The sequence below is a fragment of the Vanellus vanellus genome, assembly GCF_965231255.1.
Source record: "Vanellus vanellus genome assembly, chromosome: 20".
In the NCBI taxonomy this organism is placed as follows: domain Eukaryota; kingdom Metazoa; phylum Chordata; class Aves; order Charadriiformes; family Charadriidae; genus Vanellus; species Vanellus vanellus.
In genome coordinates this window covers 5,031,472-5,050,709 of record NC_138925.1, presented here as the reverse complement: position 1 = coordinate 5,050,709, position 19,238 = coordinate 5,031,472, and the positions used below count along the sequence as shown (strand labels likewise).

At 44.2% G+C, this 19,238-nt stretch overlaps 1 protein-coding gene across 1 annotated transcript in view; it reads right to left on the bottom strand.

The window, feature by feature from the left end:
* Nucleotides 1-19,238, bottom strand: part of CASZ1 (castor zinc finger 1) — a gene marked incomplete at its 5' end in the record, with an annotated part of 92,280 nt that overhangs the window by 13,254 nt on the left and 59,788 nt on the right. The window contains 9 exons of the mRNA XM_082493599.1: nt 1,207-1,542; nt 2,923-3,045; nt 6,497-6,657; nt 9,196-9,259; nt 10,373-10,514; nt 12,513-13,381; nt 13,865-14,037; nt 16,544-16,708; nt 18,795-18,885. Of these exons, the coding sequence (XP_082349725.1) occupies nt 1,207-1,542; nt 2,923-3,045; nt 6,497-6,657; nt 9,196-9,259; nt 10,373-10,514; nt 12,513-13,381; nt 13,865-14,037; nt 16,544-16,708; nt 18,795-18,885 (2,124 nt within the window). The remainder of the gene's footprint in view (nt 1-1,206; nt 1,543-2,922; nt 3,046-6,496; nt 6,658-9,195; nt 9,260-10,372; nt 10,515-12,512; nt 13,382-13,864; nt 14,038-16,543; nt 16,709-18,794; nt 18,886-19,238) is intronic.

The window sequence follows — 19,238 nt, the reverse complement described above, 5'->3', positions numbered from 1 at the left end:
GGTACCTTACTCCCCCCACCCATTCCATGGATTTCTAGCTGCACAGAGGTCAGATCAGAAGTAGCTGAACATTGATCTCTTGGATCCCAAGCACTGTACCCAGTGACACCTACTCAGACATGTGAAATAGAATTAATAGACTTCTTTGAAAGCAGCTAATGACTGTCAATATACGACCCATAGACTGATACGCCACCAGCTTGAATGACTAAGCTGTAATGCCTAACCTGATCCTGGACTCCTGTGTCCTCCCGTAAACCATGTAACTTCTGTGCCTCTTTCTGTCTATGTAATAGAAATAACACCATCATCACAGCAACACTGTGAAACTTCTTTAATGTTCTAAAAAAGTTCAGCAAGGTACATTACCTTCTGCCAGACACCTGCCTTGTGAATTACTTTGTAAACTAACACTACAAAACCAGAGGCACAGAATTTAAGGAGACTCATTACAATTGTAGAGAAGTTCAGCCAGGACAGCAAAACTCTGACAAATCTGAAGTGGGAGAGAATTGTTCCGTATTCCTTGAGCTGCTGAGACACCCATTCCTGGTAAGGCACAGTCCAAGCACTTGTGCCCCCTCCACTCTCTGACCCCAGTCATTCCTAGGAAAAAGCAGCAGAGCTTACTAGGGACAAATCCAGGAGAAATCCAGCAACCTTTCTTTTCAGCAATCTGTAAACATCCACTCTTAGTTCTGTGTACTTTGCTCCAGGAACACCTCACCTTTGCATGACTGAGCACTCAGTTGCCCACTGATCTTTGCTCAACTACAGAAACTCTTGGTAAGTCTCAGACTTGCAGCAAGATCTGGAGGTGGGCTAGTCAGGTGTCATGCTGAAAACTTTAAAGGTGTTATACCGCCTCTGTAGCCTTCAGTGTCAAAAATACTGCAATGACGCATGTATTTCTGCACACCTCTCATGAGGTATAAAGAAGGCTTCAGTGATACGTCAGCAAGGTGTTTCTCTGAACATGTACCTAAGAGTGCTCCCAGATGCACTCAAAAGTCCTGTTTTCTCTTTTTTTTTCCTAGGAGAACTGAAGGTATTTTCTAGACTGTGAGATAAAGCCTGGAGTACTTTCTAGACAGAAGATCTCTCAGCGGGTGAATGTAGATGTAGTACTGCAGCTCTGAGGAGCAGTAAAGAGGCGATTGCCAGGCTGGAGAGGAAATAAGGAGGCAAGCAGCATCTACAACTTACTTCTCCTGGAACTGGAGAAATCCGGGTTTGACCTGAGGCTTGGCGTTCTCCAGGGAAGTTGTTGCCAAGGGTGAAGTTGCCAGGTTAGGCACTGATGCTGGGATCTGAGGCATCTGGGGTATGGTTGAAGCCAGCTGCTTCCAAGCTAGCAGTGTGGGGGCAGAGGGCACAGTAGCTGGACTCGGAGTGGGCACGTCAAGTGCAGGAGCACTTGCCATGGTGACAGAAGTAGCAGATGGTGATGAAGGGGCCAGTGAAGCCTTATTCTCAGTAGCAGTTGAGAAGGGAGACTCAGAGTTACTTTTCACAGTTCCACCCTCAGTTCGGAAGTGAAAACTGCAAAAAGACAGTGTAATTCAGACATAAATTCTCGACCATTGCATATACCTTGATTGAGCATAAACAAGAATGTGGCAGGAGTCTGCAAACAAATTAGCTGAGATTAAATTCTAAAAGGGGCTCTGTAAACTTTGTGGAAAGCTTAAGGGCCTCCTAGACTGTCTGTGAAGAGAAGAGAATTCATTAAGAGGGGTGGAGACCCCTTTCAACAAAACCATGTTGAAATCAGAGATGCAAGAATCGCTGCAGTCAGTAAGATCAATACGCCTACGAGTGCAGCTTCCCATGGCTGTTGTGAGAAGCCAGTAGTTTGTAGTAGTGAACCACAGGGAACTATCCAACGCCAGAGACCAACGATGCTAACAGATCTTTCTGTCTTAAAATTTGCAACATCTCCTTCCCTTTAAACCCCTTCAGAATCGGTCACGTAGCCAGCTACTGAAGGCCTTATTCATTCCTTACCGGGGCAAATCTTCCACTGACTTTAGAAGGAACTTGTGTGGTTTTGAACTGCAGATTATGCTCTGTAGAAATCTGCAACAGGGAAGATTTCCAGTATCCCACCCTTTCTTTGCTAGTCCCCTCATTGTAATATCTGAAAGTCATTCTTCACCCAGGAGTCATCTAGAGTTCTGAGTGTGCTATAGAGTCTCTGTAATATAGGCCACATTATCCAGCCTACAGTTCTGGCTACCAAACTCTGTGCCGTCTGCTGCTTTCCAAAATGATGTGAAATGAGAAAGGCTTTACAATACAGAACATGGCAGGGTGAGAAGGAGGATGCTGTTGGGCTGGACAGTTTGACTGCTTCATTTCAAGATCCTTATTCACGTGATGTGAACCTCTTAAACAAAACCATATAAACTAAGGGAAAACTTGTTAAAAGAGATTTGTCATGAACAATAAAATGCTTTCTACACTGCACTGATGGGGAGCTGTTTACTCCACAAGAAGTCTGTATCCTGTGACAATGGCTGGGTTTACAGGATCCTCTCCCTCCCATATTTTCTGATTTCTTTGTATAGTGTATTTCTGCACTGTGAGAAATATGGGTCTCCTTGAACACACACTGTCTGTCAAGTAGGCTATGGGAAAACACAAATGTCCAATTCTCAGCCTTGTCAACACTGTGAGAGGCACCTCTTTTTCACAAGTTGAGCGCATTTATTGTGAAACAAAATTAAAGAGCACACAGTGTTCTGCAAAAATTTTAGCTGAGCACACGGGAAGCATATGGATACCCAAACTGCTGCCCTCAGGACCGCCCACATTCCTGCTCTTGAATAGAGTTACTCAGTAAGGTCTCTCTCTTGTCCTGCAGTGTGCATGTTGTGGAGTTTTCTCAAGGTTTCCCAGGACTTGCGCCCGCCTACTTACTTGGCGTGCTTGATGGCTCCATCCAGGGTGCTGAAGAGGGCACCGCATTCCTCCACGACACAATGGAAATGCACCTTATGGAGAAAGTCGCACTGTGCATCGCAGAAATCCTTGGTACCAAACCTGGCCAAAGCAGACAAGCAGGCATCTTACGGAAGGCCCCAGAGGAGAAGCAGTGTTGGAACAGACATAATTTCTTTGTTTTTCAATTCTACTACCATTCTGTTTTCTAACATCACTGTCCCTGCTGCACAAACAGCACTGCTGGCATTATTGCTTCATTATTGCCTGTTATATAGATCCGAACATGCAGAAGAAGAACTTAATTTTTCTCCAATTGAACTTGACTGAGAAACTCCCATTCACATGTAGTGGGAGCAAATACAGAACTACTCTGAAACAAAAGATGAAAATCATTGTGTTCTTGAGTGCCTATGTATGAAAGCCAAGGCTCTGAGGAATGATCAAAGGTCAGTAAATAAAGGGAAATCCAGACCAAAAGGACACTACTAAAGCATTACAGTTTTGGTTTGGTTTTTTTTTTTTTTCCCCTGTTTCAATCTACTGGGAGTAGCAAAAGGCAAGAAACAACAGTGGTTCAAGGAAATCTAGATCCAGAATCCACCCACCCCTCCCCCCCCTTGAAATCAACAGGGTATCACATAGATGGGAATAGATGGGAGAGACGAAGTATCGCCTATATAGCAATTACAGCCTACTATGCGTAAATAATGAAAAGCACAATCCCTGAAGTACAGAAGAAACAATGGTGCAATGCAAAAACCACAGCAAAAGCCATCACCTAAGAGATGCCTCTTGTCATCTTGGAGGAAATGGTCAAGAAGGTAAAAACAACTAAGCAGGGTTTCACTGCTCATCCACTGCTGAGATTCTCCGGACTTAGTAAGAGTAGCACAAATACATGCGATTTCTGGAAACTCCAGAATCACAGGGAACTGAGAAATCAAGTAAAAAACACTGGCAGGAAGGATTTGAAACTTAACAGGAGAATCTTGCATAATTAAGATACAACAGACTACAATTGCTCTGATGAGCAGGAAAGCAAGAAACAAACAGCAGCTCGTGTGGTCCCAGGAGGGAACTCTTCACAATTCGAGGGTAAAGGAAAAAAAACTTGTACTGGAGAAGGAAAGTCAGCGCATATATGCGAATACATGCAGTCAGTTAAGGCTTGCAGGGAGAAGATGAAGGAAAGTAAAGGTGTAGTATGAGGTAAAGAAACCAAGCTAAAGTTTTTTTTTTTTTTATCAGGGACAAAGGTATTGTACTTAGAAAGAAGGTCCTAGTAAAAATGGGAGGGGATGAGTCAAAAATGGCTGCCTTATAAAATGTACTTTGGATAGGAAAACTAAAGACAAAGCAGACAATTAGGGATAAAATGAAGACCTTCTAGAAGAGCAGATAAAGGGACTGGTTGGAAAATATAAATATGCACAAATCAGCCAGTCTGGATGATGTATGTCCTGAAGTGCAATGGAAATTAACTCACAAACTGATTGCATTACTATTTGCTATTTTTTAAGCCATAGAGAAGAGGGAGGTACTAGGAAATTGGCAAAAAAAATTAAAACCTAGGTACTGATTCTTTCAGGGAAAAAAAGACAAGTGATCTTTGGCAATTATCATACCTCTAGTCTTAACTTCTCCTTCCAGTAAAGTAATGGAACAAATATTAAGAGGGAGGAGAAAATCATTAAACATCTAGAGGATAAAGGAACCATGAGCAATAAACAGCATCAGGATTATAAAGAATAAATCTTGCCAGACAAATTTAATTGCTTTTTTTGATAGAATTACAAAATTAGTGGATGAAGGGATGCAATATATTTGGATTTTAGTAAACCATTTTGATACAGTCTCGCATATGCTTAGAATTAATTCAAATTGGCCTGGATGTGAATGCTACCTCATGGATTGAAAACTGGCTGAAGGACCGTAAACAAAGGCTAATGACAAACAGCAACATACTGAGCTGGGAGGAGGTATCTTGTGAATGCTGCAAGGATGACTTTGGTTAGGTCTGAGCTTATTTAACATCTTCATTAGTAATGTAGGAGAAGGAGTAAACAGCGCGTTAATGAAATTCACAGAAGATACTAAACTGGGAGGAGTTGGCAACACCAGTGCAAGAGGAGAAAAATAACAGAGAGGCCTTGCAAGACAAGGGAGCAGGTTCAGAATACGACAGTTGTTATTTGGAAACATACAGCTACTACATCTGTGGGGTAGGGGGTGTTTTTATATGTAGGGGACTTGTAAGAGCAATATTAAAAGCAATCCTGTGTAACAGTGGATGGTAAACTTGATACATATACATTACACATTATAGATGCAAACAAGGTAGCACAATTGTGAGCTGCATACACGGGGGCAGGAAGCTCGTTGTATCTGGAATGGTGATACAGGAATGGCAACCCAGTTCTGCACCCATTCAGGGAACAGCAAGAACGACAACAGCAACTACATGATCAGTAGGCTGAGGGGACTAATTTACAAAGGCAGATTAAAGGAAGTAAATAAGCTTGGTTAAATGGTATGCTAAAAGTCTGTGACTATCTGAAGGGGGTGAACTCCAACTGCAGAGAGGAATTATCTGCTGTGGTTCAAGGGGATATAACCAGGAGAACTGGAACAAAATTACAAAAAGGGAAATTCAGGCAGCATACCATGAAAAAAATCGTGACAGTGAAACATAATAGGTGGTAGAATAATGCTCCCAGAGACAAGAAAATAGCCACGCTGCTTGGCATAATTAAAACTAGGCTGGACAAAATGCAAATAGATTGCAGGGAAGGATCTCACACTGGCCAGGGGCAGATGGACTAGAAGACTTTCTAGTCTTCTCCATGAAAGTCTGTGATTTACAAAGTGTCCACAGGCATTTGTAGGCAACGATCTGTGTCAGAGCAGAAACGCATATGTGTCTGCCTGGGTGTATCTGTGTATGCTCAAAGCATGTGTCTGGGCATGTATGTGCGCGTGTCTGTGTGTGGGTGAGTTTTGTATCTGTTCCATTTTCCTTTCAAGCCTCCTTGTCTACAACAAAAACAGCAGAAGCCATCCCAGTTCCCATACCCATTATACTCCTGATTTTGTTTCAGTGGCCTACTCCTATGGTCAGAGGAAATGCCACAGCAAGCATTTTGAGGCTTCTGTGATCTGTGCATAATAACTGAACATGGTCCAACAGAAGCTCAGCGCTAAGAGCAAGCTGTGGTGGGTCGCCGGCACTTGCAGACTGGGGACATAAAGAGGAGCCTGCGATGAAGTCTAGGCTAACAGTACGATGTGAAGATCTGTGCTTATAGTTGGTTCTCAAGATCCCTTTGCAAAATAATTCTATGTGGACAGATATTTCTTATAGGACATTAACATCTACCACAGGCAGCAGGGACCGAGGACTACATGCACTCCAGAAGGTGACCAGCATATCACAGAATTAGGCCTTTAAACTCAAGAGAACTCTGCATTCAAGTGTGAACTAATGAGCCAGACACTTCACAAAGGAAATAATTTCCCCTTTCCTCTACTCCCAGTTCCATGCTGTCCTTACCGGCGCAGGTACATCTTCCATGGCTCAGAGAGCTTCTCCTGGACCAGTGCCTTCACTGCCTTGCCCAAGTATTGTGTTGGCTCTCCAGCCCCAGCCTGGCTGCCATCTCCTTCTGTCTTAATGTTCAGCAGGTTGCCAAGGCTAGCACTGGTCTTGGACATCTGGAACAAGAACATAGACACTGCATCAAGCCCAGCATACAGCTATGGACACTGCCAGTCTGGATACCCTCAGGACTGTCCCCCAGAAAGCTGTGTCTTCAAAGTTTAAGAGACAAGAAGTCTGCACAGGCTGCTTAATAACACCTCACTCTTCTGCATCCTCCACCCAACTAACACAAAGTACTCAGGTACCCATCCAATATTCATGGCTCTCATGTAAAGTAATGAAGCATCATGTCTATTTTACACATGGGGAATCTGAGGTGGAAAGAGACATACCCGGAGTATGGAAAAGGTGTGCAGGCTTAAACATGAATAACCCTATATAGCTCCTACAAAATGCTGGTCTCGGTACAGAGCTAGTGATAGAACTGGTAAGCTCTAGTTTATTTACAATCATCTTATCCCCGCCACAAGGATGTCTCCTTCTTTAAAGTGACTATCAGGTGGGGGCGGGAGGGGGGAAAATCTCATTCAACTGGGGAAAAATTCTGGCTCCACTTAAGTTCCTGGAAAATTCTTACTAACTTCAGTAAAGAAACTATGTCACTTTGTGTGCTAAATGGATATATCCTCCACAAAGAGGCAGTTGGACTCACAATTTGCCTTGTGTGAAAGGCTTCAAATAGATTCTACACAGAGAAGGTTTAGAGGTCCAGGTACGATGTGCAGGACAGAAAAAAAAGTTACTTAAGAATGCTTAGAGAGAAAATTTTATTTCAGAATAAATGCACAATTTCGCAGACCCTTTCTTGTTTTGTTGTGCTCTCAATTACCTCCCGTAACAACAGTGAAATTCACAGCATGAATAAATGCAGGATTGGGCCCAATACTGCCATTATAAACTCCACCCACTTGAGGATCTTGAAGCCCTTTATAAATATCAGTTAATTAAGCCTGACAACCCCCCTAAATAAACTGCAATCCACTACAGGAACCCTGGCTATTTGAGTCTCTCTTAATGCCCCTGAAGGTAAAGCCCCTGCTGCTATGTGGAGACTGCAGCTCTTTATGGCTGGAGTCAGAAATTCAGGTCGTATTTTTCCATTGGTGTTTTCTGGGCATTCAGTTTCTATAAAGGGTTCTTTTTCCTAGACGAATAATGAAGGATTCCTCCAGAAACAGAAACTGTTTGCAGCAAGAGGAAGAAGCAAGCGTGATGTGTTCCTGAGCACACTGAACCTGATTCTGCAATCCTTAGTCTTGGAATAGGCTTCTTCAAATCAGTGGGCTCTATTGTTTGCTGGTTTATGTCATCAGTTAATCCCATTTCTTCTTTAAAAAAGGAAAAAACCTGAAGAACTCATATTTTGTACCTGCGCTACACTTATTTTGCACAACACAAAGAATCTTCTGCAGGGCTACACACAAACAAATGCTTATTTCTAAGCATATGCTTAAATTTCATATTCTCCTGAAGATTTTCAAGTGAAGTATCTATTGAAACAGAATTTCTCTGAGCTGAGGCCTTCAGAATGACTCAGGACCCCAGACAGCAGACTTACTAAATAGATTTACTCACTAGAGAAAAGGGCTACATATTTGGAATCACTAAAGGGACAATACGCAGGAACGAGTAAGAAGTTAAGTTTAAAAGGAAACATCAAAAACCCCACTGTAACAGAAAGCCAATGGAGGAGAAAAGCGGCATAAGGATAAACGCAGAAATTAAACAACACTGAGAAAAAAAGAGTGATGAAATAAGAGAGAAAGGAGCTGAGAGATTACTAGGCAAAGTCACTTTGCCCTCTCTTGAGGGTTATATGGCCTTGATGCATGTAACGCCCAGAGCCAAGGGGATGGCAACAGTTATGCCTGTAAAACCTATCATATAGTAGGATATTAAAGCATAGCTCAAAGGCTGCCCTGATCTCTACTGCAGTTGTATACAACAGCAAAATGAATCTTGGTACAGTAGAATTTATCATGTGAAAGGGAAATATATATTTGAGATGATGTATAATTTAAGGAAAAAGTAAGGAAAAAGAAACCGTGCATTATCTAAAATAAATATTCTAGAACATGGTAAAGGGGGCTCTGTTGAACACCATTACTCACACCAGAAAGACAGAAATTGATGATTTTGGCTCAAAACTTCTAATTTTTTTCTTGTCTTTCATAAAAAATTATTTTCCTCCCCCTCCCCAATGAAAGAAAATGTTTTTAAGTAAATAAACAAAATGAGTAACTATAAAAAGAGAGCAAGAGAGAAGTTGCCAGGTTCTGGAAATAAAAATGAAAAAAAAAAAAATTAAAAAAATCTTTCGGAGCCCTCCTCTGTCTAGAAAGGATGAAGAAAAAAAAAAGGTGTCAGAGGCTGCAATATATTTCTTCAGCCAGTTCATTAAATTAATTCGTAAGCAGTGGCTCTGAAATTATACCCGATGAAAAATGGTCTCAAAATTTAAATGGTACAAACTCATCTTATTAGAGGCAAAACATTAAAAAACAAACGCATCTCTTCCCCCCCTCCCCGCCATCGCAGCTTTAATTTCTCTTGGTGGGGGGAATGAAAGGCGTTTGATGGATGGCTCTTACCTTATTCATAAGCGAGGATAAAAGAGATGAATTTGCCGAGACTGTGTGGCCATTTGATTCATTACTGGAACACACAAACCAACAGGGTTTAGTTAAGATGTGCACAGGGACTGCGAGCGCTGAGATTAATCCTTCTCCCTTCAAGCTGCCTCACTTCTCACCTGCTGCATCCGGAGGAAGAGAATGATGCCCACCCTCCCTTGGGCAGGCCAAACTCTTTTACTTGTGATAGCCAAGATGAAGAGAAAGAGGATCCCAAATTTGCAGAACTTAGTTCTTTCAGCTATTAAACAGTCCAAACCTCTTCCTCCAGTGTCCACACCATCACACTTTTTTATTAGCTGACTCAAAACCCACCCCATGGTTTACTCCTTCATCCCATTAGAACTTTCAAAAATATGCCACAAAATGAGGGCTGATGCTGATGGAAGACTCACACTGCCAGGGACACCATCCTTATGGCCACAGCTAAGCATGCTGAAAGGCAACCTTAGTATTTCACATGCATCAGTAATAGTTCTAACAGGCTCACTGATCCCCAGTATCAGTTTCTCTGCAGTTTTTCCACACAGGACAATCCCCAAGCACTCCTGTTCTCAGTAGAGATTCTGGACAACACCTCTCCATAGGTGTTGAGACAGGTGCATTCAGATCTGCGCGACTGCAAAGACTCATCACCATAACGGTAGATTAGCACGTGCCAGACCCAGATCAGAGTTAGCCTGACACCCAATTGTCTTATGTTTCCAATTTCTCTGGAAGGTGCCTCTCTCAGACCTGATTTAATGCCCTATTACATCAGTGCAAATGCTCCTGCTAAAAGTGTGCTGAAGTGTGGCACTGGAGCAGCCTTCGATCAGCTCTTGATGACAACAGCAGGAGAATCTAAGTCAAAAAAAGAGCTTTGCCAATGGCTCGTTTTTCAGAGAGGAGCACAAGAGGTGAGGCTCTTGTCAGAGTTAGTAGGTGCTTGTAAGCCCCAAAAAACGTCTGGAGAACATACACTTGAGGGGGAGAAGAGAGAGCCTCCCTGCCTACAGTTTGGGGGTGTCCAACTCAGCAACTGTGAAAATGCATTTCACCAACATGTTGTGTCCTCTCCTATTACAGGTACAGAAACTTCTCAGAGCTTGATGCTGGAAAGAGCTAAGTGTGCCTGCCCGCGCACTTCTCTCACCCATGATCCTTGACGCTCAAGTCCAAGCTGTGCTCCTGCAAGGAGTCCTGACTGGCGGCAGATGAGGATCCCATGGCCTCCACAGGCTCCTGCTTCACCTGAATTGGATTGAACCGTCCGGGAGCTGCTGGTTGTCCATTCCCTGATTGAGAAAGACACCGAAATAACATGCAAAAATTAAATGAAAAATGTAGGTCTAAAATGAGGTTACAATGGCAAATAAGTAAGTTAAAACACTAGCACCAGTGCATAAATGGAAAAAGCAAAAAGTGTGGGGGGAGGGAAGTGCTGGGATTGCTGGTCAGCGTTTATTGCCAAGCTGACATGATGGGTTCTGACGTCCACTCCAGCGTGGAAATTCTTCAAGTGATAATTATTGCAAAATTATGTCAAAGTTGTCCAGGCTATGGGCCCTTTAAAGGAGAAGGGCGGAAGGAGCGTGGGGGAGACCTGATTCTCTGCACAAACTGTCATAACTAATTTGCGGGGCTGCCTCTTAAGCGTTTATTAAAGACTCTGTTAATGCTGAGGCAATGTGGCAGCTTTCGACTGCTAGTCAAGCCCCCTTTCTCGTCCCCAATCCCAGCGTTGCCGTAGCGACAGCAATGGCCCGCCACTGCGCGTGCCCAGCAGGAGCATCTGCCCTGTCGGGGCTATCGAAGGTGACAGTCAATGGGACTGGTTCAAACCGCACGACCTCTTGCCACCACCATCACGTTGTCCCCACAAAAATGGTGAATATTTTTTTTTGGGGGGCTGGGGAGTGGGTGGGTTAGCGCTGAGTCCATGAAAGAAAAGCTCAAATTAAAGGGAGAGAAAAATGAAGAAAGGGGGAAAATGAGAGAACAAATGAAAGAAAAAAAATTAGGAAGAACAGCAAAGAAAAAAGGAGGGAAAAAAAGTTGCTGACAGGAACATGTCTGCAGAGCTTTTTTCCACAATCCCCAAGTGACTAAAATATTAATTTACCCTCCGGCAGTACAGCTGACGGCGAGCTGCTTCTCAGACAGCAAGTGGCATTTTATTAAAAAATAAAGGAAAATAGTTCCCTCAATGACCTTTCTCTGCTTTAGGAAACAATTTTTCAAATAATAATTTTAAAAGTATGTGAAAGTTCCCCTCCCTCTTTAATCAGATCACTTCGTCCTCCTCCCTCGTTTGGTCTCGGGTAGCAGGAACAAGGGCAGCACTCACACCCCCATGGGCCAGCAGCCTGCCCGGCCTTTCCATGCCCTGGGGAAGGAGCCCATGGGGCAGCCCCACGCCCTGGGGTGCTGCCAGGCAGAACCTCCCCTCCACCACCCCTCGTTGCCCACCATGAGCTGACCATGTTCAGCAGGAGATTGTGAAGTTACACTGTGCTCTTGAGGGAGACCCATGTCCCTGCTGGCAGGGCTGGGCACCTGCAATGACCTGCCCCGGGTCTAGGTGGCAGCAGGAGGAGCAATGGGCTGCCCCAGGGGACTTCTCATTCCCATCTTTTACCCCTCTCACAGTGTCGCTGCCCCTTCCAGCTCAGGGAGCTGCAGGGACAGAGAAGCCCAGTTTGCAAGAACTGAACAGGAAAAAGGTCCGGGTTGTGGACTGTACCAACACTGTCTCCAAACCCACAGCTGGGACGGCAGATCTGGAGAACAGAATCAACCCCCCAGATCAGAAAAACAATTGGCAATGAGCTACAGGATCGACACCAGTAGGTCAGCCAAAACTCGATACAGTCTGCAGAAGAGGGCTCAGGCTGCTGTATGGGCTGCAAGTATTGCCAAGCTTTTTCTTCACTTCCATTTTTAATACAATGCCTCTCTCTTTTCAGCCTACAGCAAACCGGGCAATACACATGGCAACACTCTTCCTTCAGATCTGGTAAGAGCCTTCTCCATTTGTGGGCAAAGCTGCATTTCCTGCCTCTCTTCTGGCCACATGGGTATAGCCCAGCTGCGCAGGAAACCATGTCAAGACTGCCCTCTTCAAGGGTTAACTGGACACAACCAAGTTTATTCTCCCATTTATTCCCTCCTTTACTACTTCCTCCCCGCCTCCAGTCTCATGGACTACTGGGTACCTTCTCATTCACTCCTCTCCAAGTCACCAGGCATAGCTCTTCCTCCCACCACTAGCACATCTGATGAGGGTAACTTACCTGCTTCAAGTGCCACAGAGGGCTTGAGCGCAGCTGCTGCCAGCCTGGCCATCATAGGAGAGATTAATCCCTTGCTAGCAGAGATCCTTTCCATTATAGATGCCGCTGGAGCTGGAGAAGAAGTAGCTGCTGCCTCACCAGATCCTGAAATGGCCTGGGATGAGGAATCCGCAGGAGCAGATGATGTTGGATTGGTGCCAGAAGAGCCAGCAGTCATCAGGTTAGCTGAGCTGGCAGGAAGTGGTGTAGAGACCCGACTGGGGATGATGGGGAAGAAGGATCCAGCTGTACCAGGAAGTGCTGAGTTGGAGAGTGCCAGGGCCAAGGGTATATTGCTGGGAAGAGCCTGGGAGAGCAGGCCAGAGATCTTGGTGGCTGGTGTCATGCTGTTGGCAGACTTGCTGGCCTGTGAGGAAGCAAGCTCAGCACCAGAGGAGGGTGCAGCTGGGACTATGAGAGAAACGGAAGACTGCTGACTGGTGGGGGAGGCACTCAGGCTGGAGTTCTTCGAGCTCATAGCAGAGAAGTCAATAAGGTCATCATTACTGGACTCCTCTTGCTCATTATCCTTGGACCCCAGGAGAGAGGCAGGCAGGCCCAGCACTCCTGAGCTCCGGATATGCCGGCGCTCATGTTTGCGTTTATGGGAGGTCATCTGGCTGGTGGAGGTGAAGGTGAAGCCACAGCCTGCCCTTATGCAGTGGAAGTGGTTGGTGGCCTTGCTGTAGACACAGCCCTCATACTTGCATTCCTCGTACTTGTAGAACTTCTTGAATCCATCCTTGGCATAGGCATCATCTTTGATGTGGTAGCTCTTGTGCTTCTCAATGTCACACTTGTTCTTGAAGGTGAATGTACACCCAGGTCGCCTGCAAGGGCATCGAGGAGGAAAGGGTGGTTGGCTGTGTGGGCTAGGAGCACAACGCAACTGCTGTCACCTGCCTCCCTCTGGGATAAGGACTGGGGCCAGTATGAGACAATAGCCCTGGCTGCAAAGGGGTTGAGGAGCTTTCCATAGGTTAACCTGTGACACCAAGGCACGCAAACATGCTGCCATGTGGGAGAACTGGGAAGCTCTCTGATCTCTTTCCCATATGATTTAGGATGAATTTTCTAGTGGGTACCCTTTCCCCAGATCACCTCAGATCACACTCCTGCCTTCAGAGTGGTCTGTGGCAAGATCCTGGAAATCACATCTGCCCTGGAGCGTAAGCTCTCTCAAGAGCAGTACTGAGGTCACAGCAGGGAAAATGAAGTCTCTGTGTATACTCTGGAATTTATGAGTTGGCAGATGGAGGCAAACAGACCACACAATTCTGAGGCAGGATCCCTCCCCTTCCCTGCTGTCTCACCTGCAGTGAAAGTGAGTGGTTTTCTGCCCGTAGAACTGGCATTCCACAGTGCCACAGTCCTCTGTGGCACGGAACCGCTGAAACCCATCATTGATGAGCTGTGTGTTCTTCTTGTGAAAGTTCTCATGGGTCATCACATCAGAGGTGCTTGTATAGACCTTGTTACAACCCACCTACCCCAGGCCAAAACAGGGAGTCATCAGCACAGCGTTTTAACAGCTTACCATTATTACCAGCAATAATAAACACATGAGCAGCACACACACATTTAATAGTTCCATTTGTGCACTTCTCCTAGGAGTATTAAGTCATCACTTTCATTCCCAATCTAAAGACTGATAGAGCAGTTGTGAAAAAAACGAACACTCTGGGCATGAAACAGTAAGAAAAGAAGGGGAGGATGCAAAGGGATAAAAGACCAGCTACAGATAACAGTGCCTGCTTAGGGAGGCGGTAAGCAGGGTTCCTGCTCTTAAGGAGAAAACACTGACAGATGCCATTACTTTTTGTTATCGTGGAGTGACACAGAACAAAGTAGGACTTTCATCTATTTGGGGAATACAAAATTGAGTGGGAATGAGTTATTTACCTGTTTAGTCCTTCTGGGAGGTAAGGCAGGGTGGTGCAACATGAGCTTGTAATATACAGGTTTCATTCTAGCAAAGCATAAACCCTATGTTCAGCTGATCTTAGCAAACCAGTGACTTTTTTTTCCCCCGTCACTGTTCAAGACTACCACTTCAATAATTTTAAACTTGTGCAGCAAATGGGAATGGTGTGATGAGGACGGAATGCTGAAAACCTGCCTTCCTCTGGGTAAAGCGGGCAACTTTGCCATATTGAGTAAAAAACCACTGGAATCTGAAAACGTCCTCAGCCCTGCTGAGGGAGGATTTTTTTTTTTTTCTTTTCTTCTCTAGCACAACGTGTGCCAATGCCTGCACCATCTCAGAAGTGAAGAGAACGAAAACACCACCTCTTAGTTCAGCCCAGGTTGATTCAAACAGGCAATAACAAAACCCATGACAAATACCCAGAAAAAAAAAATAAAAAGGATCTCCAGCTATTTCCAATATAAAAGAGCCTCTCTCTCTCCACACTGACACCTTGAAAAAAGACAGACCCTGCACGGCATTAAAAAAAAGAATTAAACAAAAACCTCCTTAGGAATAATTTGCAATGCAGCTCTTGGTGCTAAAGCCTAAAAAAATGTCAGTTTATATAAACAACTAACTGAATTTTATCCACACCAATTATGGACATAAAGAAAAAAAAAGCCCGCATGAGATGGATGGCACAAAATCTGCTATTTAAGCAGAATTTTCTCTAATTGGGAGTTTATATTCAGACACCTTTCCTGTAAGACACTGCTTACATGGGCATTATTTTACTGGAAGACAGTGGGCACAGGATGGAATTACCCATATATAGTTGTGTAAACGAGGGTCTCTACGCAAACTCAGAGTGAGTTAAAGCTGTGAAACACTCCTTGTACTCTAAAGAAAAAAATTAAACAAATCCCATCCTGGTCAATTGAAGAAACTAAACAATCAATATTATGGAAGCACAACAGAAAATGTCCTCAAGAGAAAAAGTCACATGAAGTTCCCAATTTATCAAATGTTGTAAGCACATGCTTAAACCAACCCTATTCAGGACAGTACTTGAGTGCATGCCTAACATTTAAGTATGTGCTTAAGCCCCATTGACTTCAGAAAGCTTACCTGACTTCAAGTTAAACATATGCTGAAGTCTATCCCAGCAAAGCATTTAAGCATGTGACTAAGGCCTTGTGACTTCAACTGGGGTCTTAAACTGATGGGATAGGGTAGGAGGTGAGACCTGAGTTTTCAGAACAGAAAAGCTTTCACCAAGGGTTGCCTGATTATTCTGTAACTACAGCACATTCTTATGGCAATGGCTGAGGCCACAATTCTAGTGAAAAAAGTACGTATCAAACCCTCTAATGTGAAGAACGATCAGGGTAAGACCCAAAGAACCTGGCGTGTCGATGTCTATAAACAGTAAAGGCGTCAGTTACATCTATGCAGCAACTCCAACTCTGGTTACGCTGCTGTTGGAACCTGGCTGGCTCTTGAAACAAAGCTCCTAGCCTACACCACAGACAAGTACCACTGGTGAAGGAGATGGAGAACCAGGGGTGTTAAGTCTAGATATGGGACATTAAAGTTTAATTACTTTAGAAATTGATTATGAAGGAAATTAACCCAGTGTTAAAGGGCAGATGTGTCACAGAAAAGTCTGATTTCAAGGATCAGATTTAAGTAGAGGCAGTGGCATCACAGAGAGGTTCCTGAATCTCAGAGATCGGGACTTGTTTGAACAAGTGAAGTCCAAGACTGCGAGAAAAACGAGACCTGCTTTGCCTCACTGCATCCACAAGGCTTCTAAAACCAGAAGGTGCTTCCCAACACTTGGCAGGGCAAGTGCAGTGAGGACAGGGCACAGACTCTTCAAAGAGGTGCCTGAATCAGCAGTGAGCAGGAGATGCTGCGAATGTCACCCCTTTGCCTCGGGACAGCCCCTTGCTCACTAACGGAAGCGTTGAGCTGCCTGAACTCAAGAATCCTTTCAGTCCACCCCAAAAAGGACACAGCTCAAACAATGGCGCTTCATTTGCCTCGCGTGCTACCACCTATTCCCCAGTCCAGCTGTTACCTGCATGCAGTGGTAGTGTGTGCTTTTCCCATTCAGGTGGCAGCCATGATAGTAAACACTACAGTCATCCAAGGGGCTGAAGCGCATGAAGCCGTGCTGGAGGGAATTATCACGTTTCTTGTGCATGTTGTAATGCCGAATCACATCCTGTTTACTAGTGAATCTCTGGAGAGATACAGAGACAGACAGTGAGACACACGTGATGGTAGTGGGTGAGTAATCCTGGGGGCAGGGTGGTTTGTTTTTTTTGTTGTTGTTGTTAATAAACTTATGGTACCAGGAGTTTAAAGCTCAGCAGTAATCGCCCCAAGAGAGTCAGATTAAAGAGGAATTGTGTGCATGTATCTTCTTGGTAAGGGGAAAGTATATACACATGAAAAGTTGTAGAGTAAACATGACAATGGGGTGATGTCCAGAATATGCTCCCTGCAGCTTTAAGACTGCAATTCTTCTAACATAATTTTAGCTGCTACTATCTCAAGAACTACTATAGTTAGAAAGCAAACCAGTGAACTAAACAGCCTACAAGAGAGTAATCCAAACTTCCAAATCACTCACTGTAGTGGTTAGCAAGACACTGGCTGCCACATTCATGTCAGACTAGAAACTGGAAAAAACACTCTGCTCTTTTATCTTCCCATTTGTAAGTTTTGTGCCTCCCCTACAAGGTAGGATGGCTTTATTAGGAAAACAGGGACACAGAATTTTCTTCCAGTCACAGAAAAAGATGGTAGTAGAGCTCAGAGCTAAATCTGTATGACCAGAATATCCCTTTCATCCTCTACCTGCCTGAATTAATGAAGGGGTACCCCACAGTCAGAGCAGGCTAAGTGCCTTTAAAATGAAGCTTTTCATTTCTATTTCCCACAGACATCAATATTTAACAGTGAAGGTGGGAAAGTAAATCTGATTTTTTTTTTTAAAAAGAAATCAATATCCATTTATTTTGAGGAGTAATTGAAAAGGCCTGTATTCTAATGTTTAACAACTTTTCTAGTCTCCCTCATAGGAAACAAATGATTATCGCTTCCACTCTTTCCTCCTATAATATCAATCCTGATCAATCTCGTTGGTATTGGCATGGGAATATATGGATATAGATTTCAACAGGAATCCCTTGGAGGCTGGAGGTATGATTTCCCAGGGCGTACATACAGGATTGCTATTGCCAATCATCGTTAATTTGTGCCCACTTATTACAGAGCGTTACTTATTCTAAAATATATCTCAGCCATAAAATAATTTGCATTTTAAAAAGCAGCCTAAATCCTTATTCCCTGCGAGACCAGACAGCTCCTTTGCAAGCAGCTTCCAGACTCCTTAGGAAATAATCATGAGGCCAATCACAATAATAGTTTTTTCTGTCCTTCCAGCCTTTGTGTTTCTCTCTTTCTGGTGCAGAGATATCTGTGTCACAGTTGGGACAGACTCATCTCGATTAACAAATGCTGGGCTAGGAGGACCACTACACGCATCCCAGAGACAAACCCTCCTTTGATCAATAGAAACCCACAGTCAAACTCAGCAGACCCAGATCAACTTCCTACACTGTGGTCAGGCTCATCCCTTTGAGACCCAGAGGTCTCCTGGGGTAGGGCTGAAGTTGTGTCTGATGCACAGTAGAGGCAAACTCTGGGATTCCCACTTACACACATGCAGCCTGACCACAGAAATGGTAGTGTCAAACTCACAGACCTGGGAAGAGGGTAAACAAACACAGCACATGACTCGGCTGGCTTGACTTCGCTACCCTGGCAATTCTCCCAGTAATTACAGCATCGCACATGCTCCTGCCCCCATGCTTTCCCCACAAATCCCAGACTGCTGCTGGTCTTATTGGGTGTTTTGTTGCAGTACTGCTGCTACAATGTCACTTGGGCAGCAGGAGGGAAAGAGACAGACTAACAGATCAGCATTCCCTAGTTTCAGGCACAATTTGTAACCCAGCATAATTTATTCTCTTGGTTTCACTGATATAAATCTGGAGTTGTTCCCACTGACTTGAGCTGATCTATATTCTGCTCTTTGTTATAGTGGTCTGGGTTTGGTTAAATGGTGTTAGATTAGGTTAAATGGGAACAAAATAGGGTTCTAGTAAGTTCAAAATATTTCTTGCCCTCTTACAGAGTGGAAAAGTGAAGAGGCATGTGCGTGCATGGGGGAGGAAAGCACAGGAGGACACACATCTCCCCTAGGCTGTACCCCTTTACATTCAGGTAACTGTGCTGATAACTTTTTACCATTCCTTTACCTGGTAGTTGCACTCTGGGTCAAGGCAGTGGTAATGTTCTCTGTACTGGTATGCACAGTGTATATGTCCGCAGTGCTGACTGCCAGAGAACCTGCAAACATGAGAGGAGGACAGGAGAAAGAAAGGGAGAGAGAATAAAACAGTGTCCTGACAGCAGTGCCTGTAAGCAAGGTACAAATAAAGTAAGTCCCATTCCTGCTTTCACCCCATGTTTGTGGCATTAAACCCCACCTCCTTTATCCCCTCCAATGATGGTGACACTCCCGCCTTCCTTTTCTTATTTGTCACTATTTAAGGATGCTTCTTGAGCAGGATCGTTCAGGTCTTGTACATCCCTAATCTGTCTGTCTTTCCCTTTGAAATTCACCTCCATTATCCAAGTTGCTTACTTGGGGAAGAGTAAGAAAGGAGGGTTCCTTGAATTAAATATCATACAATTCTAAA